Below are 27,319 nucleotides of genomic sequence, written 5' to 3'. Positions count from 1 at the left end.
ACAAAGAGAGTGAAGCTGGAATTCATAGTGCAGTGTTGCAAAAGCAACACTTTCCCCGGCTATTGAATCAGTTGATGGATGCAATATCTCCACACGCAGAAGAAAATCTGAAATCTGGCTTCCGGAAATGTGGCATTCATCCTTGTGATGTTAATGAACTGTTAGAGCGTCTTCCTGGCAAGGGTTGTGAAACAGACGGTAGTATTGAAAATAGCTTCAGGGAGTTTTTGACCGAAAAGAGATATAGCATAGTAAATGGAAACACCCAAAGAAAAAGAAGGAAAGTTGATGTTCCAGCCGGGAAGAGTATTGCTCATGAGATCTGTGCAGAAGATTTGGCTGACGCAGGCCCTTCAAAACCAAGTTCCCAGAAAGCGATAAAATTAACAGCAACAATGCCAGATAAAAAGAGAGGGGAATCTCATTTAAGCGTAACAGAGTCTGAATCAGAAAAAGAAAGTATTCCACTTTCGCTTCAAGACTCATCAAGTTCTTTAGACGTTGGATTGTCTGAAACCGAAGAAGTGGAGGAAAGTGGAGAAAAGTGACAACCTATCAAGAGAAAGAAAGGCGAGTTTGTTATTTTCAGGTATGAAGACGAGCTCTTTCCTGGTAAAATAGTTTCTTTTACTTCAGATGCTGTGGTAATATCATCAATGGAACGATCTGCAAGAGCATGGAAGTGGCCAAAAACTGTTGACAGTATGGAGTACAGTTGGGAGGACATTTTGGGCGCCATTAAACCACCAAAGCCAATTAATAACCGTGGATATTTTTCAGTTCCCGAGCTGCTACACATTTGGACGTAGCAAAGTTTCGTTTGTAGTGTGTTTCGATTTTGTGTTGGTGAATAGTGAGATAAAAAACTGAAAAGTGTTCAGAAACAATTTTTTAAATGTTTAAATTCCAAATTTCTATTTGTCTAATCACTGTAATAAAAATATTTTATAATGCTGACCTACTACTATGGAGTAAAGTAACATTTAAATGTGCTAACTATGCTCCATTGTCATGTCCTGCCTCATTTTCCATGTTATTCATTAAGTGGTGCAAAGTATCCTCCCCCTATGAGGATACATTGCACCACTTTTTAATTATCCACAGTGCTGAAAATTGTAAGTCTACAACTTCTGTAAATCAAGTAACTAGATTAACAGGCTTTCATACATGTGTGTACCAAAAATTACCTTAATATCTCTAATACATTAAGTTATATACCATTAAACCTTAAAATTGACAGTAAAACGGTGCAATTGTAGCACTTTGTCTACAGAGATTTGCTTTTCCATTACCATTCAGATGTAACCCATGCCTAGTGAACATTTGCCTGCCAAGACCTAAAGTATCTACTACATAGACATTTCTAAAACTCTTACATAATCTCTTGATTTTTATATTTACATTATGTACAGCTTTGTTCACACATGAGTCCTCTAAAAGGTCATACCTAGGTGGCACATTAACTACAATTACTTTTGAGTCAGGTAGTTTGGAAATCTTACCTCTGAGAGTCGTAATTAGTTCCTCACCTTCATTTGCAGCAATGTCATTTGTACCACTCACAATTACCACATAATTGTCCTTCTCTAACATAGGATCACAACTTGAAAGGACGTCTTCAGTTTTGGCACCTGGTTTTATTAGTCCTAAAACCTCAGTTTCTGGATTCTGCAGCTCATCCTTGATGCCTTCTGCCATACCCCGCCCTTGGTTGTCTGCGTAGAGATGAATCTTTGGCGTTCTTGACTTTCAGTTGGTTTTCTTCTTTTGTAGGTTACCTCCACTGGATTTAAAATTATTTGGAAAACTTGGTGTGTCTTCTTCTGGAACTTGCTGAAGTAACTGAAATCCATTTTGGCACTGCAAAGAGTTTTTTCCCGGTTTTAAGCTCCCATATGTTTAACATTAGGCCTAAAATGGCTACGCGTCACTTTCGTCCACGGCGATCTTTCTTTTCCAATGTCTTCTTTATCTTCCAGTTTCTTAATTCTGTCCTTTAAGCTTTCATTTTCATGTTTCAGAGCGCATAAGTCTTCTTGTAGCACTCCTAAAATCTTAATTATAGTTTCATATGTCTCTCTTTTTTGTTGTTCTGCCTCACTATCGGTTTGTTTACACTCGGGACACAGCCACTCACTTTCTTCAATATCACTTACCGGTATATCACTTATTCAAGTCACAATTTATTTTTTCCATAATTTATGTTTCATTCATTCTTTATAGGTTATTAAAATATTATCAGCAAATAATTTACATTTTCTCTTTAGTGTTAAAGTTTGTATGTCATTAATATAAATGAAACATTGAATAGGACCTAGTACTGAGCCCTGTGGTACTCCTGTTTTTTTTGTTGCTTATAACTTTTAGTATAATTAATCATCACACATTGTGTTTGGTTTGATAAATAATTTTGGAACCATTTGTGTGCTATACCCCTAATACCTGCTATTTTTAACTTGTTCAGAAGTATTTTGTGGTCAACCAGGTCAAATGCTTTTTTTAAATTTATGAGCAGCCCTGCTCCTAATTTATTTCCATCTAAGGTCTTTTGAACATCTATTACTGTATCAAATATGGCATCATCAGTTCCTCTATTTGGGGGAAACCCATACTGATTATCAGAAAAGTAATTAGTTTTACATATAAAATTTACCTATCAAATTTTTACTACCGTTTGTATGAGTTTTCCAATTGCAAATAATATACTAATTTGCCCGTAATTGGATGGATCTGTATTATCTCCCAATTTAAAAATAGGTACAATTCTGGCACATTTGAGTAATTGGGGTATTTCTCCACTGAGAAGTGAATGGTTAATAATTTCCACAATATATGGCACTAAACTTTCAACATAGGTTTTTAATATGACATTGGTTATTTTATCTTCTGTTAAATTATTTTTATAATTTTTATTTTTTAGAGAAGTGATAATTTTGAGCACTTCACATTCATCAGTTGGAGACATGAAAATACTATTAGTTTGACTTTCAGCTGTTGTGTTGCCATGAACTTGCTCATCTTCAGGAAGGCCTTTTCTTATATTTTCAGTTACGTTAACATGTAGCCCACTTTGATTATTGCATATGTCCTCTGTGTTTGTAATGCTGTCATTTACCACCAGATGGCTGATTTCATGTTTATGCCCAGGCTTCCTATTTAATACCATTTACTACATACCATGTTTCTTTTTGGTTTTTGCAATTCTGTAATCTGTGTTCATAATACCTTTCATGTAACTATCTTTTTAATTTGGTTACTTTATTACTGATCCTTTTGTATTCTTCAATTACTTCTCTAGAGGGGCTTTTTACTGTACGCGCACTTTTTAGTGATAGATTTTTGCACTCGGTGAGGAGTAAGAAGGGAGCACTGCTGGTTCCGGTAAGTACTGCCAACTGAATGGAAATGAAATCTGAGTTGAATCGATAATATGATCGATCGATATGAATTTTCTAAACCTTTATTATCTTAATGCCAACAACTGTGTCACACACACAATATATAATACTATATAATATTTCCCTATGCGAAACGTGTTCCTAGCATGAATTCTATAGTTTGGCTTTGCTGTGTAAACAACAACAGTACGAGTACGTAAAGTGTACGCTAGATGTCGCACAGCGATGATAAGCGATTCTTAGTTTGTGTTTCATAGGTTGCCAATACGAATCTCGAAAGATAAATGGAAATTCTAAATTCCCATGGAGGGAATTTGGAATTGCTAGGCGGGCATTAATTCCATTGTGGAGTTTTATCTGCCGTATGCAGTTATCAGACTGTGCCTCATAAATAGGCTTCTGATAAGTTCACCTGCATGCACCCCAGCATCAGTGGGTAGGGTCTGACACATCCCACTCTGACGAGTCTAGTGTCAGATCTAAGACGAAATGCTGGTTAATAGAGCAAATGCCTGAAAAGCCATACATCTAATTTTTGATCTGATTCTCGAAAGATAACCGAAGTCGACCGATTCAACACTAGGGTGTAAATCTATCGCTAAAAAGCGCGCAGATAGTACTTTAGTTTTCAAAAATAGCGAGTCTTTGATGTGAATAAGTGTTAGTAATTCTTGGGTAACCCAAGGTTTTAGAGGAATGTCTTTGGGGTCCTTTCTTTTTATTGAAATTAAGCTGGGCAATTCCCTTGCTAATATACCATACTCTATAAACTTGTTATGATAAGTGTATGTCCATTTCCTCACAGTTAAATTGATTTTGTAGGATATACTGATATAATCTGTTGTAATTTACAAATCGCATACCACTATCTTTGATTATTGGTACTTCTGGAACCGTTTTTCACTAGAAATTTCACATACCAGTAGGTAGTGATCACTTAAGTTATTTGTTATATTGAATACATTACATTTTTTACTACTGTTTGTGACCAGTATGTGATCAATTAATGTGGAGGTTGTTTTCAATACTCTAGTTGGGTATTTGTTATTACATGTTATACAGCCATAAATTGTTATTAAAATGTCACACAAAGCTCTGTTTCTGGAGGCTGAGAGCAAGTCAATATTTGTATCTCCAAGTTGTCCATTGAAGGAAAATGATTTCACAGTTTAGTGAGGATATTATTTCTGCAGATGGTCTGATACTTTTATGAGAAAATTGTGAAGTGAAAGGAGCAGCAGTAAAAAAAATTACCAATCAGCAACATGTAGGTTGAGACAAGTGGTATCCAGAATATTAGTGGATGCATAATAACCTAATATAAGATATATAGATGATAAATTGGAGCCTCCGTGGCTGAGGCGGCAATGTGTCGGCCTCTCGCAGATGGGTTCCATGGTTCAAATCCCGGTCACTCCATGTGAGATTTGTGCTGGACAAAGTGGAGGTGGGACAGGTTTTTCTCTGGGTACTCCGGTTTCCCCCTTCATCTTTCATTCCGGCAACACTCTCCATTATCATTTCATTTCATCTATCAGTCATCAATCGCTGCCGCAGAGGAGTACATAAAATCAGCTTCATGGTCCGTATCGCACTTCAATAGATTCACAATGAAGTATTTATTTATTTTCCACCTAGTCGATACAATGATTGCCTAAGGCAATTTTTATTGGTCAAAAGTGGTACATGTTTCGTATATTATCAACATCTTCAGCCACATAACACAGTTTAGATGAAAAATATAAAATTGACAAAGTAATGCTTTAGAGGAAGTGTCCTTGAAATTAACATAAGATTGTCCAACGCCTATTGCAGATAAAATCACTGTAGGCCATAGTACCTGTATATAGTCCTCCCATTAATCTTGTCAATCTTATGTTAATTTCAAGGACACTTCCTCTAAAGCATTACTTTGTCAATTTTATATTTTTCATCTAAACTGTGTTATGTGGCTGAAGATGTTGATAATATACGAAACATGTACCACTTTTGACCAATAAAAATTGCCTTAGGCAATCATTGTATCGACTAGGTGGAAAATAAATAAATACTTCATTGTGAAGCCGCAGAGGAGTGCGACAGGCCTCGGCAGCTGGCATAATTCCTATCCTCGCCGCAGGATGAGGTCTTCATTCATTCCATCCCTGACCTGGTCAATGACTGGAAAACAGGTTGTAGGTTTTCATTCATTTCATAGTTGCTAAATTATTTTTATTGTATGAAATGCATTTTAAAAATAAATATTATTCTCAGATAATATTATTATTATTATTATTATTATTATTATTATTATTATTATTATTATTATTATTATTTGATTACAATTATTAATTGTATTCACTATATTACAAGTTAAAGATAATGTGGCCAATGCACATATTTATTATTTGTGAAAATATATATACTTTTCTTTACATTTTGGGTCTTTTTTGTTGCTCATTTTAAGTACTTTTTAAAATGATTTTTAAGTCATTTTGGCATTTATTAGGTCATTAAAATCAAGGCCCTTGAAGATTATGTCCAACGCCTATTGCAGATAAAATCACTGTAGGCCATAGTACCTGTATATAGTCCTCCCATTTGGGTGCGAACTCCACTAGCATTATTCACAGCACTCCGAGAGAAGGAACCGGTGACTGGCATTGAGCGGAAGAAGGAGCCAACTATATTACATAGGCCCAGAGTAACCATCTCTTGTGTTGCATCAACCATTGCTCCACTTGCTGAAACATACAAGGAAATATCTAATTGCAATGCAAATCAACACCTTCACTCCCATAAAGGTCATTTAAGCACACATTCCTCTGTTTCCCGTAGAGGAGTAAAATTGTGCAGTATAGCATGTCGAATATGGTTGTCATTTCACAGACCTGTAGAGTTCTAGCTAGAAGTGTCTTTTCTGGTAGATGACTGAAGTGTTCTCTTTTCTTGGAACTGTACGACCCTGCCTTTATGTTCTTTTAAAAGCCAATTTTGATGTTTCTCAAATGGAGTGAAATAGCAAGTGACGGTGGGTGTAGTAGATAAACTTCAAACATAAGTAAATTTTGTAGTAATAAAGCAATTCTGAAGGAGGAAATATATTTTGCACAACAGCGATTCAGGTAAGTGAAAGTGAGTGTGATTATGTGCACAGTGAAAGTACTGGATGGGTGAAGGAACAATAACCCAAGTCTCCTTTGTATCATCCATTCGCTCCAATATTTGACACACAAAGGTGTAAATAAGAACAGTGAGGAAAATAATGTTATGTTGTTTTGTATTCTTTTTTTCAATACCGATTTCTTTAACATGCGTTAATGTAGAATTCAGCTGTCATGGAAAAATTGACTGGAGTAAAGGAGTAATAATAGCTATGTTTAAAATGGCAGCAAGAAGACGGGACAATTATCAAGGAGTCGCACTTATCTCAGGTTGCAAAAATATTTGAAAGGGTACATGAAAGATAATAAGAAGAAAGTTGGAAGGACAATTACAATAAGAGCAATTGACTTTTAAAATGCAAGATGAACACTAAACGCCATCTTCAATACGAGATAGTTAATGGAAAAACTTTGGGAATATGGAAGAGATATGGCAATGACTGATGAAATTCCTTGATTTAGAAAAGACTTATGTTTATGTGCCCAGAGCAAGGGTATGGAAACTAATGCAATAGAAAGGATTTGGGAAAAAAATGACAAAACGTGCAAGAAATGTAAAAAAATTGTTGTAGCAGTGTCCAGACATGTGGGGAGAACAGAGTGGTTTTGGAATGAAAATGGACTACGACATGGAAATGTGCTGTCATCACTGGTAACCATAATGGTTAGGGATGAAATTGTGAAGGTGACAAAGATAAAATAGGGGAAGAGTGAGCTGAAGGTAATGCTGTTTACAGATATTGTGGTGTGGGGAACAAACAGAGAGAACATTCAAGGGCAACTCAACATAATGAACAAGATTATTGAAAATTATGGACCGTAAATCAGTGTGGAGAAGAGTAAAACAATGGTGCTGACTAAAGGAGAAAGGGTAGGGAAAGGAATTATAAAAAAGGGACAAAACCTTGAAATTGTGGAGAGCTTCAAGTACTTGAGAAGCAAACTGATGCAGGCTGGACATGGCGCTTAGTAAAAAGATTCAACAAAGAAATGCATTCTATCAGAGAGTGAGGAACCTGGTGTGGAGGAAAGAAGTGTAAAGAGGTGATGTATAATATGATGTACAACTCAATACTGATATATGCAGTGGACACATGGACAGTGACAAAAAGCAGGAGAATAAAATCCAGACCAGTGAAATGAAGTAAAATAGGAAAGTCAAGAAAGGACATAGTAAGAAACAAAGACATCAGGAAGGAAATCTGAGCAGAAAAGCTTTGACAGAATGGAGAGGGGTAAATTTCGATGGTCTGGACAGGTTAAGAGGATGGAAGAGGGAAGGATGCCGAAGCAGATGATTGATACCCAGATACAATGGAGGGAGGGCAAGAGGGAAATAGAGACTAAGGTAGTTGGAAAATTATTCAATACAAATTCTAAAGTTAAGACAATATATGCACAATTGTACGGGTTCATATTTTAATTATGTCTGAGCTTATTTGACATTTTCTTGGCGCTAGACTCTGGACTGCAGTGCTTGTGCAGGACACGTAGCATGAACTTCAGTTGTTTTTATTTAGCGCTTGACCACCAGGGGGCAGAAAGAAGAGTTTAAAAATACAGTTCATCAGCAAGATGGTGGGAAGCAGTAATGCTAAAAGTAAGTATTTTTTTATTGCATTCACATTAACCTAGAAGCTTTACTGAATATTAGAATCAATCAGTCACTACTGATCTGCATTTAGGGCAGTCACCCAGGTGGCAGATTTCCTATCTGTTGTTTCCCTAGCCTTTTCTTAAATGATTGCAAAGAAATTGGAAATTTGTTGAACATCTCCCTTAGTAAGTTATTCCAATCCCTAACTCCCCTTCCTATAAATGAATACTTGCCCCAAGTAATCAATGAAGTGTGTAAATTGTTTAGCATATGTAAATTGTGAACTTACAACATCGTACATAATACGAGGTTTTGGATGTTGATATGCACAATTGTGCAGGCTAGGTTTTCCTACTGGCAATGCATGTGGGAGTGCTGGGTGCTGCCACCAAAAGGACTGTGAAAGCAGAACTTGTACTCTATGTGGGAAATAAAATGTACAAGATTTTAATTGTTTAAAATCGTTCTACACTATAAAAAAAGAACATTTGATCATGTACATCAGTGGCGGCACGTGGATAAAATGTCTGGGGGTTCACTGCTGTGGAAAATAACGTGTTCAGATTATTGTTGTTGCTTGATGTTTGCATAGATGTAATATAGTGACATTGCTTGATTACTGACATGACTTTGCTTTGCAAAGACATGGCTACAGCTCAAAGAAGTTACCAAAACAATGAAGAATGAAAGACAGAGGATATGAGGTGCAATTACTTTAAGCTAATCCAAATTCCCCTCATTTTGAAGACGTTGCTTACGTAGGAAGAACTTCAAGAACGTGTTAGGCAGGCTACTGTTATTTTATGTGTTGACGTATTCTGCTGCTTACTTTTCATAAAACACATATTGCTAATGAAAAGTTTCATTTGATTACATAAACTTAGGCTACTTACGCCTATTGATGCTATACAAACCATAGTTAGCAAAATATTCTGGCTCATTGCGCTCAATTACATCAGAATGGCAAAATCGCCAAATTAAACTCCATTCAAAACCTACCACATACGGCAAATTTTAACCGCGCGCTCTGACAATGCTTCGGCTAATTTCGGAACTGCTCGATGTAACTCGTGTCTATCGCTGGCCCAGTTGCCAGCGATTCCTGAGCTATGCTTTCCCTGCTTCCCATAACCCCTCGCCTTGCGCACCCTCCTTAGGTCTCACGGCCCCGCGCGTTCAGTCCTGAAATTGAACCTCTTCGCTGGTTCCGGAGAGCAACCGAGCGTTGATGTCAAAAATACCACTCCGCGCACTGATATACAGAGCAAATTTAAGGAATAGGCTCTGATAAACCATTTTACCTGGACTTATCTATTTCTAGGGGGTTCACTGAACCACTGAACATATAGAATGCGCCGCCACTGATGTGTATATATATATATATATATATTTGCATGCACTGAGGTAATTTTTGTTTTTTGTAAGTAGTGAATTAAGTCTTGACATGCACAATTGTGTGGGTGCTTTTCTTCAGATGTTAATTTTTATTTTGTAGAATAAACTAAAAAGGTATGTATTTAAGAGCATTTTAGTCGGTTTTTGGCGTACCAACAAAAATTCACAGCGCCAGTTTTCTTTCAGGTCTGAAAGGGATAACAAACATAACAAACTTGAAATCAATCAAATTCACCTAATGAACACAAAACTTTCTTAGCTAAGTAATTTTTTAAATATATTGTAGTTTGATCTTTATTATACATGTAGTTGGATATTATGTTTGATTTTCCTACATATTTCATTAATACATCCATTCCAGATTAAGTTACTGTCAACTGTTAATGCTATTAATACTTACAGAAAGCTTTAGCTATTGCAACGTTTCCCAGAATGGATACGATGGGCACAACTGCAATACCTGAACTCAGGTACGCACACATCTCTGTGAATGTGTAGGTCTGATTTCCAAAGGTCGTATAGAATGGAGGCAATCCTACTGGAGGCAGGCCGGGAACGATATTACCTGTAGCAAACGAAATGATCTATTAATTATACTACTTTGGAACTGAAGTACCTATGAACTTGCAAATCAGTTGCACTCTGAGCTAACAGTAAGACTACATAATAAATTTAAAATATTTATATTAAAATATATTTAATATCTTATATTTTTTTAAATGAGTGATTTGATAGAATTTAATGATGTTCTTTCAAGAACAAAATAAGTTATTCTGATTTTAATTAAGGTGTCTTTTCAGGTATTTTCTAAATTTATATCATACTAGAAAAGTTAAGTGTTTACAACCGAATATCAGTTAATAAAATGCTCAAACAATATATGACAAGACCTGCATGTGGCGAGCCGAACATGTCCTCGGGCACTCCTGGCACTAAAAACCATACGCCATTTCATTTAGCGGACTATCATGGTATAGCGTAAGCTGCTGTCGCCTAGCGACAATCTGTCCAAGTATCCAATATTGGTGCGGCTTTGCAATTTAATAAAATTACATAAAATTACTCATAATAAAACTACCTAACCAATTTTGTTCAAACCACTTCATAATCCCTTTCAGATGTAATAAGAACAAAATGTGAAAATTTCAGCGAAATCGGTCCAGTAGTTTTTGAGTCTATTAACGTCAAATATACCAACATCCAATTTTATATATATAGATTATACCGAATTACTTTCAAAAGGCTGAAGAACCTCATAGTAATAAATTAACTAAAATATTGGCAAGCCTTTTCTCTAATGTATATACATGTTAATTACCTGCTAGTGCAAAGGGAACATCTCCATTCTGTTTAAAAATATAGGCAATTGCAGCACATGCAATGACTACCATGGCATTCCTTCCTGTTGAAATGAACCACAGTATCTTCTTGAGAGCTTTCTTTCTGCCTGCCTTGGGGTTGCCTTCATCAAATGGAATGTTGATATCTTTCAGTTTCTGTAGGATACGAAATACATGTCGGCAACTTTATGTTGATTGTGAAAAAACCGTACTAAATTCAGTATCTGCTATATATAATAAGTATTGTATCACCTTATTAAATATCTTTGTGTTCATCATCAGTAGTAATGGCACCAATAAGACAGATATAAGAAAACTTACTGCTCAAGAGAAAAACAGGCTATGGAGTACAAAATTAAGACAAGAAACAAAAATTGAACCATAGTGAAAAGTGTTATGTATGGATCAGAAGTTAGGAACAGAGCTCAATAGTTGCAGTCATAAGTGCGGCCAGCATCCAATATTCGGGAGATAGTGGGTTCAAACCTTACTGTCGGTGGCCCTGAAGATGATTTTTCATGGTTTTCCATTTTCACACCAGGCAAATGCTGGGGCTGTATCATAATTGAGGCCATAACTGCTTTCTTCCCACTCCTAGCCCTTTCCTTCCCATTGTCGCCATAAGACCTACCTGTGTCAGTGTGACATAAACCAACTTGTAAAAAAATAAGTTAGGAACCAATGGCAACCCTGAAGAAGAATCTAACTGGGATAGAAATAGGATATCAGAGGTGTTGCTCTAGAATTATACTACAAGACAAAGTAAGGAATGGAGCTATCCATTAACAGGATGGGTATTGCCACCAATATGAATGACTCCCTAAGAGCAAAGTCAAGTGTTGTTGGCTGCAACTTGTATCTGAGAAAAGATATTCTTCAGAAGTTTACATTTTCACACTCTCATTGCTTTGTGAATATATTTCATATGACTTAGCAGCCCAGTCTTGGCATGCAACATAAATCCACGAAGATCACATGGAATTGCTGGGGGTCAAGTGTAACGAACAAATGAACGAACAAACAAACAAACGAAGATTGCTGGCCTATGAAAATATTAGACTGGAAAAAGAGAACAGGAGGATCAAGGAGAAGTTACAGAAGATATGTATGGATGGAAGAATCTTCAGGAAGGCGATAAGTTAAATCAACGGCTGTGATAATGGTATGAGATAAATGACTGTCAAGGTAGTGACTGTTGCCGTAACATTTTGTTGTTAGTTATTTAAGGGCAGTTGCCTGGCCGGAATTACCTTGTTTTTTGACAGGGGCATTTAAATCCCCACAGACACTGCAGCATTAATGCCACCCATTGAATAAAATATAGAAGTCTCACAAATAAAAATATAAATGTAATTTATTTTGCATTTCATTTCTAAATGATCAGTCTTTATATATTTGTACTCACCCCAATTTTGAATATAAATATTGCCCAAGTTTCCTAAACCATTCCAGTGTCATTGCCTGCCTTGCTAACAGGCACACGCAAAAGTCTCCTAGGAAGTAATAGTTTCCGGTAAAACAACTAAACCCATATGAATGTCTGAGTAGACACCTCATTTGCAAATAAAGAGATTTTGATTTTTGATGTTGAGTGGAAAGATGTACTGAAGTTACAGTATAATGTTGTTCCTGTTTTGGCTTTTCCTGGTAGATCAGTTCCCATTGATTTCAATGACAGTCTAATTACCTTTCTATAACTCAGAAATGATGTTTCTTAATTTTGAAGGCTTTCTTCATGTGCAAGTGTCCAATCATATTAAACGCATTAGATATGTCAGGGAAAACTACAGTTACGTTTTCCTTGCAGATATTAAAATGCTACCTAATAAGGCTACATTTATTTAAGTTCCAAGAAATGAAAAGAAACCCTGTTGGCTGTAGTTAAAGGGGACATAACTTCACAATCTTGAGTCTAAAATTCTCTCAAATATTCTTCTTAAAACTAAACATATCGGTATGGGTCTCCAGTTCCCTATGTCCTTCTTGTTGCCTCCTTTGTAAATGAGAATATTTCTTGCTTTAAGAATAAACGGTGAAATGTGATCAGTTAAAATTAGAATCCACTAGAAATACTTTGTAGTGTTCACAGATTACTATCTTTGGCATCAAAGTAAGATTTAGCATTTAGTGCAAAAATTCAGACTTTTCCAGATATAAATAAATGTGAAATAGCTCCAGAACAAGGAGCCATTTAGAAGGCTTTAGGCAAAATAAGGATGGGGAAGATAGCAGCTGTGGTTTTAATGCCCTTGATTAAAATATAGTATGGAAAACTAGGGAATAGCATAATAAAGGCTGTCAATGGTAAGAATCTAACACATCATCTTCCGAATGGAAGCTCTCGGTTACGAACCACAAAACCAACTCACTTCGTTCAAATCAAGAGGCTCACAAAGAAGACCATCAAAATTGCCACCGAAATACAATGGAGAATTGATGGGAACGAAGTTGAGAAAAATAATGAGAAGCAGTTCGAACACATGGAAGCAATTATTCTGATAAGGTGATGAACAAGAATAGGTGAAATTTTATATTCTTTACGTCATACTGACACAGGTAGGTCTTATGGAAATGATGGGATAAGAAATAAGAAAGGACTAGAGTGGAAAGAAGCAACCATGGCCTTTATTGAGGTACACAGCCCCAGCATTTTCCTATTGTGAAAATAGGAAACTACAGAAAATCTTGAGAATAACACATTGAAGCTGTATGTAAAAGGAAGTTATGAAGGAAATGAATCTAAAGGAAATCTTATGGATCATACACAAGAAGGGAACAATCCAAGGTAATGTTATCATCCAAAAAGAAATTGTACAAAGATTTTGGGAATAAACTGCAAGTAACATACCAGATTGCATGAAATCATTTTTCAAGTAGGAGAAGGTATGAGCAATGGGGCAGAAACAGCTACTGGTACTCCTAAATTATAAATTATAAATTCATCATCACAGTTAGACTGAAAAATTTTCCTTCATTTCCTTACAGGAAACAAATTATTTAAGGCTAAATGTGAATTAGTATATCTACTTAACTTACATCTGATATCAGAACCTTATGCAAAAATAATTACAGATTAAGATGTTCGTTTTACAATTACCCTCAAGGACAGAAGAAGGATGATGCAGCATGCTCCAAGAATCACGTCACCCAAGTTATATTTGTGAATATTTTCCACTATTAGCATCCATGTTTCCAGGAAGCCTTCAGCATCGAATTTCAAACCAAGGAGCCCTTTGATCTGAGATGATGCAATGATAAGAGCAGCTGCAGAAGTGAAGCCAGCAACAACCGGCACAGAAACAAACTCTACCAGGAAACCTGAAAATAAGAAAAGCATTTCATTGTCAATAGCAGCAGTTGAAAGAAAACAATCAATTAGCGAAATACACTTCCACTAACGTTACAGATAGATGTCAGAATATTTTTTTATTTTATTTTTACAATTTGTTTTACGTCGCACCGACACAGATAGGTCTTACGGCGACGATGTCAGAATATTACTCAGAAAATAAGTATATTTAGTGATACAAGACTTTAGCCTTTAAGCATCATTACATGCTGATTTTGAACCAAGTTGATGGGTTTGATCCTGGCTCAGACCAGTTGTATTTGAAGGTACTGCTATATACCAGGGAATTCCTCAAAGAGGGGAAATCTTCAAGGCAGTATTATTGGACCTTTATATTTTCTTATATATAAATGATAAGAGTAAAGAACTGGAATGTGAGGTAAGGCTTTCTGCAGATGTTGTATAATAATAAGTTACAAGATTGTGAGCAACTGCAAAAAGACCTCAACAATGTTGTGAGATGGACAGTAGGCAATGATATGATGATAAATGGGGTTAAAATCAGGTTGTGAGTTTTACTAATAGGAAAGTCCTCTCAGGTTTAATTACTGTGTTGGGGTGAAAGTTCCTTATGGGGATCACTAAGTACCCAGGTGTTAATACAAGGAAAGAGCTTCATCGGGGTAATCACCAATCACGTAAATGGTATTGTAAATAAGGGGTACAGATCTCTTCACAAGGTTATGGGGGTATTTAGGGGTTGTAATAAGGATGTAAAAGAGAGGGCATATAAGCTTCTGTTAAGACCCCAACTAGATTATGGTTCCAGTGTATGGGACCCCTCACCAGGATTACTTGATTCAAGAACTGGAAAAATTCTGAAAAGTGGCTTGATTTGTTCTGAGCAATTTCTGACAAAAGGGTAGCGTTAGGAAAATGTTGCAAAGTTTATGCTGAAAAGACTTGGGAGAAAGGAAATGAGCTGCTCGACTAAGTGGTATGTCAATAATAATAATATAAAAGAATTTATTGGACTCCAACCTATTCAATACATTACTGGATGTTAACATTTTTTAGTTAAACATCGTTAAAATGGAGACATGTTTCGCCCTCCATGTGGGGCATCATCAGTCATATCAAAGCACCTCAAAATTAAACCAGACGTCTGGTTGGAAATTATGAACAATATATGTAAGAAAGAATACATTAAAAACACGTACAAAGTCCTATCCTAAACGAAATAACAACAGACTAGTTACACATAGTAAAATACGCTAGTGGTTTCTTAATATTAAAATGAGGTTATGCACAGTATAAAAATGGAAGTAATCAAAGTCCGTATGATATTGAGTTCGATGGTAGTTCTGCGTAGTATATACAAATGTTGGCAAAATAAAAACACAATTTATAATTACTGTACACTTATTTCTAATTGTTAAAATTGATGAGGTAAAACATTCCAATTTGTCTATTTGTAATTTGGCTCCAACCAAAATAATTCGCCCTAGGATTCATGAGGTAGTCAAACTCCGTTGGTCACTCTCTATTTGAATAGAGTGCACAGTGCAAGTGAACAGCTTTTGTTGATTATAAACTGAGGCTGTGCTAAGACAGAGTTAAAACAACACCAGCTTCAAATGAAGATAGTTAAAAACATCATTGGGTTTTTCCTAGTTGACTAAAAATTTGCGTATATTTTGTTGTTGAAGTGTGGGAAAGTCAGTTGTTGGTTGAATGGGCAACGGTCGAAAATGTTGTGCAGTGCACATATAAAAGTGGAAGTGCACATACGGACTTTGATTACTTCCATTTTTATACTGTGCATAACCTCATTTTAATATTAAGAAACCACTAGCGTATTTTACTATGTGTAACTAGTCTGTTGTTATTTCGTTTAGGATAGGACTTTGTACGTGTTTTTAATGTATTCTTTCTTACATGATGAAACGGTAACACCCTACGAGCATTCACGTTTCATTCTTTTATTAAGAGAAGCTCGCTAACACCCGGCCGTAAGCCTTTAAAACTTGCGCCGAGCGCACAGGCATAATGGGAACTGCGAGCAAGTTCGCGACGTTCCAGAACACCGACCAAGGACAAGCGACGTCACGCAGAAGGTTCCTTCGTGTTCCATTGCTGCATGAACGAAATATAAGCGAGTCGCCAGCCTGGGGTAAGTCATCTCTCCTGGCCAGAGAGAGGGCGACACCCTCTAGGTGGCCCGCCCCACCCCTTCAGGGTGGGGAATGAAAGCATTGAAGCAGCAAGCTGGGGTAAGGCAGAATGTAAGCAGAAAGCCTGCAGTAAAGCAGAGGGAGTGCGCGGTATGCGACGGCAGTGTGCTGAAGGCAGAGAGTGGAGTGAGTCGGCAGTAAGCCGTGAGTCAGCGAGTGTGTGCAAGTAAGTCGTCGCGACATAATTCGTCTCTCGGTCCGGCTGTATATTGGAATTCATTTAAAGACTGTGTTCTCACATAAACTGTGCCCGCTTTGAATTCGTTTAAAGACTGTGTTCTCGCCAGCTTGAATTCATTTAAAGACTGTGTTCTCACATAAACTGTGCCCGCTTTGAATTCGTTTAAAAACTGTGTTCTTGCATTAATTGTGTCAGCTTTGAATTCGTTTAAAGACTGTGTTCTCGCCAGCTTGAATTCATTTAAAGACTGTGTTCTCACATAAACTGTGCCCGCTTTGAATTCGTTTAAAGACTGTGTTCCTGCATTAATTGTGTCAGCTTTGAATTCGTTTAAAGACTGTGTTCTCGCCAGCTTGAATTCATTTAAAGACTGTGTTCTCACATAAACTGTGCCCGCTTTGAATTCGTTTAAAGACTGTGTTCTCGCCAGCTTGAATTAATTTAAAGACTGTGTTCTCACATAAACGGTGTCAGCTTTGAATTCGTTTAAAAACTGTGTTCTCGCATTAATTGTGTCAGCTTTATTTCATTTAAAGACTGTGTTCTTGCATTAACTGTGCCAGCATTGATTTCGTTCAAAGACTGTGTGAAAGCAGCGGTAGTATTTCTAGCCAGCCTCCATTTCCTTTAAAGACTATGTCTAACCGTTGAACTGTGTTGCATTATGATCTTAAGTGCCAGTGTTAATCTGAAAATCACGACGTACGGGAATTTGGACTGTCATTTATTTCAACAAATGTATTATGCTGGTGGAGTACAGTGCAGAGACTGTACTCGATAAATTTAATTTTCTTTATGAAGTGCTTGATCACCGCACCTCGGAAGGTTCTAGATTGTTTCATTTGCGTATTATTCCAAATACGAACTGTGACTCTAACTTTATCCTTGCTACTGTGGGAACTATTTCGGCGTGCTTCGCCATAAGGAAGTGTCACACCAGTACCCCACGACGTCAAATGTGGAAGCTCCACATTTCCCCGTTCCTGCCTCTGGTTCGAGTCATCGACGGAAGACAACGCTGATGCCGACCGCAAGACGACGCAGCCGCCGCGGGACAACGTCCTCTTCACGCCCTCAGGGACAAATCTACAATTCAGCTATAAAAGGTGACGTAATTATTTGCCTGTTTATTGAATAAACTGAAGGATCCACTTAATCATGAATTTTTCTTTCACTACCCTTCTCTCTTACTCTCTTAGCATGGGCCGTACACGCCTTGTCGTTCCTCATGCTCTCCGATAAACTGAAGTACGGGCGTTCCTGTTACAGAGAGAAGGTAGTGAATAGTGGCACCCGTGACGTTGGGGCCAGATTAAAGAGAGTAAAGTGATAAAAATTAACTTTGAAATCAGTGATATCTTAACTTACCAATTCAAATAAAAGTGCATAGTACGTACGTTAATTCCAGTTCAGTGAATGTGTTAAAATTTTACGAAGTCAATTCAATGACTTTGACGAAATTTTAAACTTTTGGCACAGAACTCTGATCAAGTTTATGGCACAAGTGATTATTTTTTTTTCTCTTTCTCTTGCTATGTAAAACATTTCAGGCATAATGTTCATGCACAGGCTTATATAAATTTTGATATTTATGTTGGTGAAATTTTGAACTTTACCATTGGACAATAATGGTGATTTTACGTATGAGGTGAATGATTGTATTTTCTGCATTTTGTGAAAATAACGACATTAATATGGAAAATATACTAGCTGCCATCGAGGCTTTGAAACTCAGTCTAAATGACAGGATTACGGAAAGTAACACTAATCTCGGGCGTAGAATTGCTGAATCTAATAACACTTTAGGAGCTCAACTTAAAGAATCTAACAATACTTTAGGAGCTCAACTTAAAGAATCTAACGCGACCCTGGAAGCCACTAAGGCTAGTATAGGTCAACTTAAGGAGGCTAATGAAGCAACTAATCGTAGTATCACTCAACTAAGGGAGGCTAATGAAGCCAACATTGTAAAATTGACAGAATCTGTTGATCAAAAATTTGCAGAAGTTAATAATAATTTGGAACGTAGGCTCAATAGTGCAGGTGCTGTAATTGAAAAAAGATTTAAAGAATCTAACAAAAGAATGGATTCTAAGTTTACGGAAATAAATGAAAGATTAACACGTGACTTAGAAACCATTAAGCAGGATATAAAATCACAAGTGGCGGAGGACTTAAAACTTGCTTTCCCGTCTTCTTCTCAGGAGGTCCTTAAAGAAGTAGAAAGCTTAAAGGAAGAATTTCAAGAGTCCCATGCTCAATTATCTCTTGCGCAAAGTAAAATCGCGTCTATTCAAGACAAACTTCATGAATCTGTTAAAAATAATTTCATGAAGTTGGGAAACGAAATTACTCTTCTGAAAAGTCAGCAAGAGGAGGCCGATAAACGTGTCAAGACTCAGTTAGATAATGCTCACACGCAGATTACTCGTATCTGTCGCGATGTAGCAGAAGTCAAGACCGACATAGAGAAGGAGGTCAAGGAAATTGAGAATTCCGTACAGGGGAAAATTAAAACCCTAAAACTTGAACTCCAAGGGGGTATAGAAGCTCTCAACAGCAAAGTATCGCAAATCGAACAGGATGTTTCATCATCTAGCCTTCACAACACTAGTGGAGAATCCATGAATGTTTCCACAATTTTTAAAATAACTGAGGAAAAACCAGCCAAATTTTCGGGGAAAGAGGAGTATACTGCTAAGGAGTTTATCCTCAACCTCGAAGAATTCTTTCAAGAAAATCACGTTAAGACCGACCGTCGTTTACGAATAGCATCTCGATTGTTAGAAGGCAAGGCGTTAATGTGGTTTACCGCTTTTAAATTCAGTATTAACACTTACGAAGAATTTAAGGAAGCCTTACTTAGACGATTTTGGAGTGCTGAGGCTCAGCACCTGATAAAACTTCAATTATACTCTAGAAAGTATAACACGTCCGTCAATTCCTCGCGATATTCAGATTATCTCATATCTCAGCTTAAAAAGATGCAGTTTTTCGACCCTCCTTTACCGGAGCAAGAACTTATTCAGGTCATAACGCTGCAATTTCCACCAAATGTTCAGGAAATATTGGTGGCAGCAAACGTCCAGGACTTGGAGCAGCTCGATGATGTCCTGAGGAAACTCGATACTGCGCACACTCAGAGCGCAGCAAAAGCAGGTCGAACCAAAGACACTACAACCAACTTTACGGAAATGAAAACTCCGGTTCAAGTAAATCCAGAACCGCGAGAAGAAAGAGAAACTCGCCGAGATATTCCGTTTCGGTATAGAAGATCTAGGAATCGCCCCTACGAAGGGAGGGCTAAGTTTCAACCTGGACCTTCATGGAGGCAGGCAGCTAATCAACCCAATGATAATAGGAACTCCCAGCGGGAAGAATTAGAGAAACGTTGGAGAGAGACTACGGAGTATGTAAGGAATAAGAACAGGGAAGAGGGTTTACCTGGAGCAGCTTCTTTGGAATACCAGGCAGAGATACAGAGAAGAAATGAGAGAACGGAAATGGATCCAAGAGCTACGGGTACAAAAAAAAAACTTTGTCGAAGCAATAAAGAGACTGCCTGAAAACCCGGAGGGAGGAGAAGTAGTATGTAGCGCACTCATTAACCATTGGTATTTTGAGGATGCAGATTTACTATATGAGGATTCAACACCACGACAGCCTCAGATACAACGCGGCTTACCGATCATTATCACTAAGTTAGGCAATATGATTGTCCACTCTCTAGTAGACTCGGGATCGCAAGCCTCACTAATTTCGCAGAAATTAATAGATGTGGCGCAGGAGACGACCTACATCTCCATCTTGCCGGTTGCTCAAGTTAAGGTTAAAGGCATAGTTCCTGACAAAGCTATTAAATGCAAATTCCAGGCGTTTCTTGAGTTAGAAATTGGTGGTGTTAAGTTCCAACATCTATTTTTGATTTTGACGCAAATGAAATTTGACTTAATTCTTGGATCAGACTTTCTCATTCAACATGGGGGAATCATTGATTATCCCGCTAATGTGATTAAATTTTTCCACGTCGAATCTGTAGGGCTACAGTTGGTTACTTATAATGACGTGAAGAATCCGGAATGTGAGACCCCGGTGGGCATAGTAGAAGGCAAGATGAGCGAGGCTCCGCCTGTCGAAGAAAGCGCCCACGAAGAGGGGCGACCCGAGGAAGTGGGACCCGTAGAGGACCAGATGGCGTCCATTATCGATGATGAGTTTAACGAGGACCACTACAACTTCACGCTTTTCGCCAATGTAGCTGAAAGCCCAGATTACGATGATGATAAAGTAATAAAGGCAATCCAAGAGCTTTTTAAGAAGTTTCCAGATGTATTTTCTGAGAAACCTGGAGTCATTAAGGGTTTCAAGCACCACTTAGATGTTACTGACACATCACCTTATAAGAAACGGCCTTATCCGATACCCATGAAGTACTTGGAAGAAGCACGGGTCATCATTAAACAGATGGAGAATGATGGAATCATATCAAAATGCGTCACACCTTACATTAATCCTCTGGCTATAGTAAGAAAACCAAATGGTAATCTGCGCATATGCCTCGATGTGAGGGCTTTGAACGATAGGCTTGTGTTAGAATATGACCACCCTCCCCTACTCCGGGAGGTAATTAGGAGATTTCATAGCATGAAAGTATTTTCTGCTATGGACATGGCTTCTTCATATTTTCACATTTTATTGGATGAAGATAGTCGGAAATTTACCGGATTCATCTTTGATAATGTCACTTATGCCTTTAATAGACTCCCTTTTGGCATTAAGAACTCTGGTGCAGTTCTTATCAGAGCCTTAGAGGAACAACTTTCCGATGAAGTAAAGGCAATCACCACCATTTATGTGGACGATATCATCATCGCGTCCGAGTCCCTGGAACAACATGTACGAGATGTTCATAAGGTGTTGGAGGAATTACAGACCAAGAACTTTAAAATTAACGCCAAGAAAAGCCAGTTTTTCAAAACTGAAGTTTTGTTTTTAGGTCATCTTATTGGAGGGAATGGGATCAAACCCAATCCGGCTAAGATTCAATGTATTCTAGAATTTCCTAAACCCACAAGAATGAAACACATCAGGCAATTCTTAGGCCTCTGCCAGTTCTTCGCACAGCATTGCCCTAATTTTACTGAAACGGTAGCACCCCTGCAGCAGTTGTTGAGGAAGAACAACAGGTGAAAGTGGACTGATGTCTGCGATAAAGCATTTGTGGCGACAAAACAGATGTTGAAAGACAATGTTCAACTCGCCTATCCTAATTACGAGCTACCCTTTTATATTGAATGTGACGCCAGCCACGTAGGGATCGGTGCCGCTCTTTTCCAAATTGATCCAAGGGAACCTGAAGTTCGCATCTTTCTCTCGTTCATGAGCCGCAAGTTGAGACCCCATGAAAAGACTTATACGATAACAGAGTTAGAAGCCCTTGCCGTAGTACATTCTCTCGTTTACTGGAAGAAAATAATCTTTGGATATCCGGTGATTATTTGCACAGATCATCAAGCTCTGACGTTTATTCTCAAGTCAGACATTACAAGCGAACGGATAACCCGATGGGCGCTGTTTGTACAGCAATTTGATATCACTGTTGTTCACAGGCCCGGAAGGAAAAATATCCTAGCCGACGCATTAAGTCGGAATCCGACAGATGAGGTTTCGATCCATGCGATTGAAGTCATGAATGTGGAAGACGAAGAGTTCCTGCGACGACTAAAGTATCTAGCGCAAGCTCAAGGAAGAGATCCTCTAAGCCATAAGCTGATTCGTTTTTTAAAAGGATTTATCCCTCAAGACGACGACGAGTATCCTCGTATATCTAGGATAGCTCAAAATTTTTGCTACCATGATGGCCTACTTCGCAAGTAGGTCGACCTCGCTAGAACAACAGATCGTATTTATGCCCCTCCTCAAATAAGGACTGCTATTATATGGCATTGCCATTCCATTTCTGGACACGCCGGTACGGACAAGGTCCTAAACCTGATTAGAGAAAGGTTTACCTGGGAATACTTACGCCGTGACATCCGTAACACCATTAGGACTTGTGATATTTGTCAAAGGATCAAGCCCAATAACAGGCTCCTCCGGGAATATCCACGACCTCTAATACCTGAAAAACCTGGCCAGATCTTCGCAATGGACCTATATGGACCTTTGCCCAAGGCGTTACGTGCCAACAGATACATTGTTGTCACCATAGATGCATTTTCTAAATACACTATGTTGCTTCCAATTCAGAATGCAAATACCGGGAACATTCTCCGCAGGATTCGTCGAAACATCATTCCCGAGATGGGCAAGCCGGAATTTCTCTTAACAGACCATGGAAGTCAGTTTACCTCCATGGAATTCCAAGTTGCACTGGAAGAACTTGGGATAAGGCATATCATGAACTCCATCCGACACCCGGAAGCCAACCCAGCCGAACGGGTTATGCGCGAAATTGCCAGATTCTGTAGATTGTATTGTGGACAACAGCATTGGAAGTGGGTTGAAGTTCTGCCCATTATGCAAAGGATCGTCAATACCACCATGCATGAGTCTATTCAGGACATCCCTTTGAGTGTACATAAAGGCCTCACCCCTGACAGACCTTGGGATCGAGTTTTGCCTGATCAACCTGACGCAGCAGTGAGCCAACAAGCTCGCATTACCAAGGCACTTCGGCAATCACGACATGCTGCTCAAATCCGAGAAAAGAAGTTACGACATCACAAGTTTCGACAACCCTTACAGGTGGATGACCTAGTATTAATACGCAAGCCTGCAGTTTCACACCCTGACCAGGGAATTTACGCCAAATTTTGTCCCTTGTTCATAGGACCCTTCAGGATACTTACCGCACTAGATAATGGTGCCTACGAAGTAGGAAGGGCAGATAGCGACGTTGAGGGGATCTTCAACTCGGCCAATCTCAAGAAATACTTTACTAGGAGATGAGCGAAAAGAAAATCGCCCAGCAATTTTCTTTTTCCCGCGCAGGGGGGGAGATGAAACGGTAACACCCTACGAGCATTCACGTTTCATTCTTTTATTAAGAGAAGCTCGCTAACACCCGGCCGTAAGCCTTTAAAACTTGCGCCGAGCGCACAGGCATAATGGGAACTGCGAGCAAGTTCGCGACGTTCCAGAACACCAAGGACAAGCGACGTCACGCAGAAGGTTCCTTCGTGTTCCATTGCTGCATGAACGAAATATAAGCGAGTCGCCAGCCTGGGGTAAGGCAGAATGTAAGCAGAAAGCCTGCAGTAAAGCAGAGGGAGTGCGCGGTATGCGACGGCAGTGTGCTGAAGGCAGAGAGTGGAGTGAGTCGGCAGTAAGCCGTGAGTCAGCGAGTGTGTGCAAGTAAGTCGTCGCGACATAATTCGTCTCTCGGTCCGGCTGTATATTGGAATTCATTTAAAGACTGTGTTCTCACATAAACTGTGCCCGCTTTGAATTCGTTTAAAGACTGTGTTCTCGCCAGCTTGAATTCATTTAAAGACTGTGTTCTCACATAAACTGTGCCCGCTTTGAATTCGTTTAAAAACTGTGTTCTTGCATTAATTGTGTCAGCTTTGAATTCGTTTAAAGACTGTGTTCTCGCCAGCTTGAATTCATTTAAAGACTGTGTTCTCACATAAACTGTGCCCGCTTTGAATTCGTTTAAAGACTGTGTTCCTGCATTAATTGTGTCAGCTTTGAATTCGTTTAAAGACTGTGTTCTCGCCAGCTTGAATTCATTTAAAGACTGTGTTCTCACATAAACTGTGCCCGCTTTGAATTCGTTTAAAGACTGTGTTCCTGCATTAATTGTGTCAGCTTTGAATTCGTTTAAAGACTGTGTTCTCGCCAGCTTGAATTCATTTAAAGACTGTTCTCACATAAACTGTGCCCGCTTTGAATTCGTTTAAAGACTGTGTTCTCGCCAGCTTGAATTCATTTAAAGACTGTGTTCTCACATAAACGGTGTCAGCTTTGAATTCGTTTAAAAACTGTGTTCTCGCATTAATTGTGTCAGCTTTATTTCATTTAAAGACTGTGTTCTTGCATTAACTGTGCCAGCATTGATTTCGTTCAAAGACTGTGTGAAAGCAGCGGTAGTATTTCTAGCCAGCCTCCATTTCCTTTAAAGACTATGTCTAACCGTTGAACTGTGTTGCATTATGATCTTAAGTGCCAGTGTTAATCTGAAAATCACGACGTACGGGAATTTGGACTGTCATTTATTTCAACAAATGTATTATGCTGGTGGAGTACAGTGCAGAGACTGTACTCGATAAATTTAATTTTCTTTATGAAGTGCTTGATCACAGCACCTCGGAAGGTTCTAGATTGTTTCATTTGCGTATTATTCCAAATACGAACTGTGACTCTAACTTTATCCTTGCTACTGTGGGAACTATTTCGGCGTGCTTCGCCATAAGGAAGTGTCACACCAGTACCCCACGACGTCAAATGTGGAAGCTCCACATTTCCCCGTTCCTGCCTCTGGTTCGAGTCATCGACGGAAGACAACGCTGACGCCGACCGCAAGACGACGCAGCCGCCGCGGGACAACGTCCTCTTCACGCCCTCAGGGACAAATCTACAATTCAGCTATAAAAGGTGACGTAATTATTTGCCTGTTTATTGAATAAACTGAAGGATCCACTTAATCATGAATTTTTCTTTCACTACCCTTCTCTCTTACTCTCTTAGCATGGGCCGTACACGCCTTGTCGTTCCTCATGCTCTCCGATAAACTGAAGTACCGGCGTTCCTGTTACAATATATTGCTCATAATTTCCAACCAGACGTCTGGTTTAATTTTGAGGTGCTTTGATATGACTGATGATGCCCCACATGGAGGGCGAAACATGTCTCCATTTTAACGATGTTTAACTAAAAAAATGTTAACATCCAGTAATGTATTGAATAGGTTGGAGTCCAATAAATTCTTTTATATTATTATTATTGAGATTCTTTCAATGCGGAAAATAAAATGATTTTCATTACTTGCAATAAGTGGTATGTTGCAAGAAATCAGCTTCGTTTTCCAAATCAAATCTTATTTACATTAAATCAATAAAAGTAAATATCCTCCTTTTTTATACTTATATTTGCTTTAAGCAAATTAATTATTTGATTGTAGTACATGTTTTGTTCCTTGGGAACATCTTCAGCTATTGATTGAAATAATAACATTAAGTTATTTATTAGACCACCTAATCAATACAAAATCGTCTTGGATGATTTACATAGATTTGTTAGCTAATAGTGGTACATGTTTCGCCTTCCCTGAAGGCATCATCAGCTATAGTCTTAACCTTAAATTAAATATAAGCGTCTAAATAATATGTAGTAATGAAATGAATTTTAAAATGTTGAAGAGATTTGAAGTAAAATCACATTAAAAATAACAATGATGGTTTGAAAATACAATGTGATGAGATATAATAGTGGAAGTATTGACAAAATTAACTTAGAAGGCTGCTAAAATAAGTACAATGGATAAAACAACAGATTGTTATACAACAAGTAGTAAGATTGCATAAAAGTAAAGTTGGTAGTCTGGCGGTTATAATTGACTGATGCAAATACTTCTAACTCATAATGTTACAAGCTATCTTCGTCACCGTCAAATGATTCCACTTTTATATTCTTTTTCAACTAGAATATCTACAAACTCACAATTTACAACATTTGAACATCACTTCAAATTTTGAGATGGTCCATAGTGATCCTATTTGAAACCGTTCTTCAACTTCTATTCACCAACTTCATAACCTCAACGTGTTCTACAACTTCACCATATGCATCTGACTTTCGTCTTTTATCTTCAAGATCATGATTAACTCCAGATCTCTCGACTAACTTTGACTTTTATTCTCTCTTCTTTACTTTGATTATATACGATTTTTCGCCATCGTCTAATTATAACCGCCAGACTATCAACTTTACTTTTATGCAATCTTACTACTTGTTGTATAACAATCTGTTGTTTTATCCATTGTACTTATTTTAGCAGCCTTCTAAGTTAATTTTGTCAATACTTCCACTATTATATCTCATCACATTGTATTTTCAAACCATCATTGTTATTTTTAATGTTATTTTACTTCAAATCTCTTCAAGATTTTAAAATTCATTTCATTACTACATGTTATTTAGATGCTTATTTTTAATTTAAGGTTAAGACTATGGCTGATGATGCCTTCAGGGAAGGTGAAACATGTACCACTATTAGCTAACAAATCTATGTAAATCATCCAAGACGATTTTGTATTGATTAGGTGGTCTAATAAATAACTTAATGTTATTATTTCAATCAAATATCATCAATACGGATCAAAAATGATATTTATTACATGTAATCTTCAGCTATGTTAGATTGCATAGGTGAAATTACGAAGCATATTTTATCTTCTCAAAAACATCATTAAAAGTACCTTGTTATGTTTAAAAAACACTATATGAATTTCCAAAAGATAAAAATGATTAAACTCTATGAGGAGGGTTGAATGAGGCAGTGAAATGAGAAGGGAAATGGATCTACTTGTTCTGAACTACTTTAAAACTATTTCTATTCACTTGAACAGATGTTAAAAAATTGTTTTTTTCCAGCATTTTTGTTCATTGTGATGCGTATTTTATTTCATTGCAGATTTTGGAGAAGCTCATTTCATACTAACAGAAAGACAGCAATCATCTTCAGGGATTCTACATTAAACAGAATTCAAGAGACTCATTTTCATAAAACAAAAACAAAT

General features: G+C 37.8%; 1 protein-coding gene across 3 annotated transcripts in view; it reads right to left on the bottom strand.

Annotated features, from left to right (window-relative positions):
- LOC136875676 (sodium-independent sulfate anion transporter) overlaps positions 1 to 27,319 on the bottom strand; it is a 323,055-nt gene that overhangs the window by 52,476 nt on the left and 243,260 nt on the right. For all 3 annotated transcript variants that reach the window (XM_068228098.1, XM_068228096.1, XM_068228097.1), the window contains exons 4-7: positions 13,971 to 14,191; positions 10,852 to 11,029; positions 9,934 to 10,098; positions 5,960 to 6,121 (exon numbers count right to left, since the gene is read on the bottom strand). In XM_068228098.1, coding sequence (XP_068084199.1) covers positions 5,960 to 6,121; positions 9,934 to 10,098; positions 10,852 to 11,029; positions 13,971 to 14,191 — 726 coding nt within the window. The remainder of the gene's footprint in view (positions 1 to 5,959; positions 6,122 to 9,933; positions 10,099 to 10,851; positions 11,030 to 13,970; positions 14,192 to 27,319) is intronic.

This window comes from Anabrus simplex, chromosome 6, assembly GCF_040414725.1.
Source record: "Anabrus simplex isolate iqAnaSimp1 chromosome 6, ASM4041472v1, whole genome shotgun sequence".
In the NCBI taxonomy this organism is placed as follows: Eukaryota; Metazoa; Arthropoda; class Insecta; order Orthoptera; family Tettigoniidae; genus Anabrus; species Anabrus simplex.
Note: the sequence above shows the minus strand (reverse complement) of the source record. Positions and strands in the feature narration are given on the sequence as shown.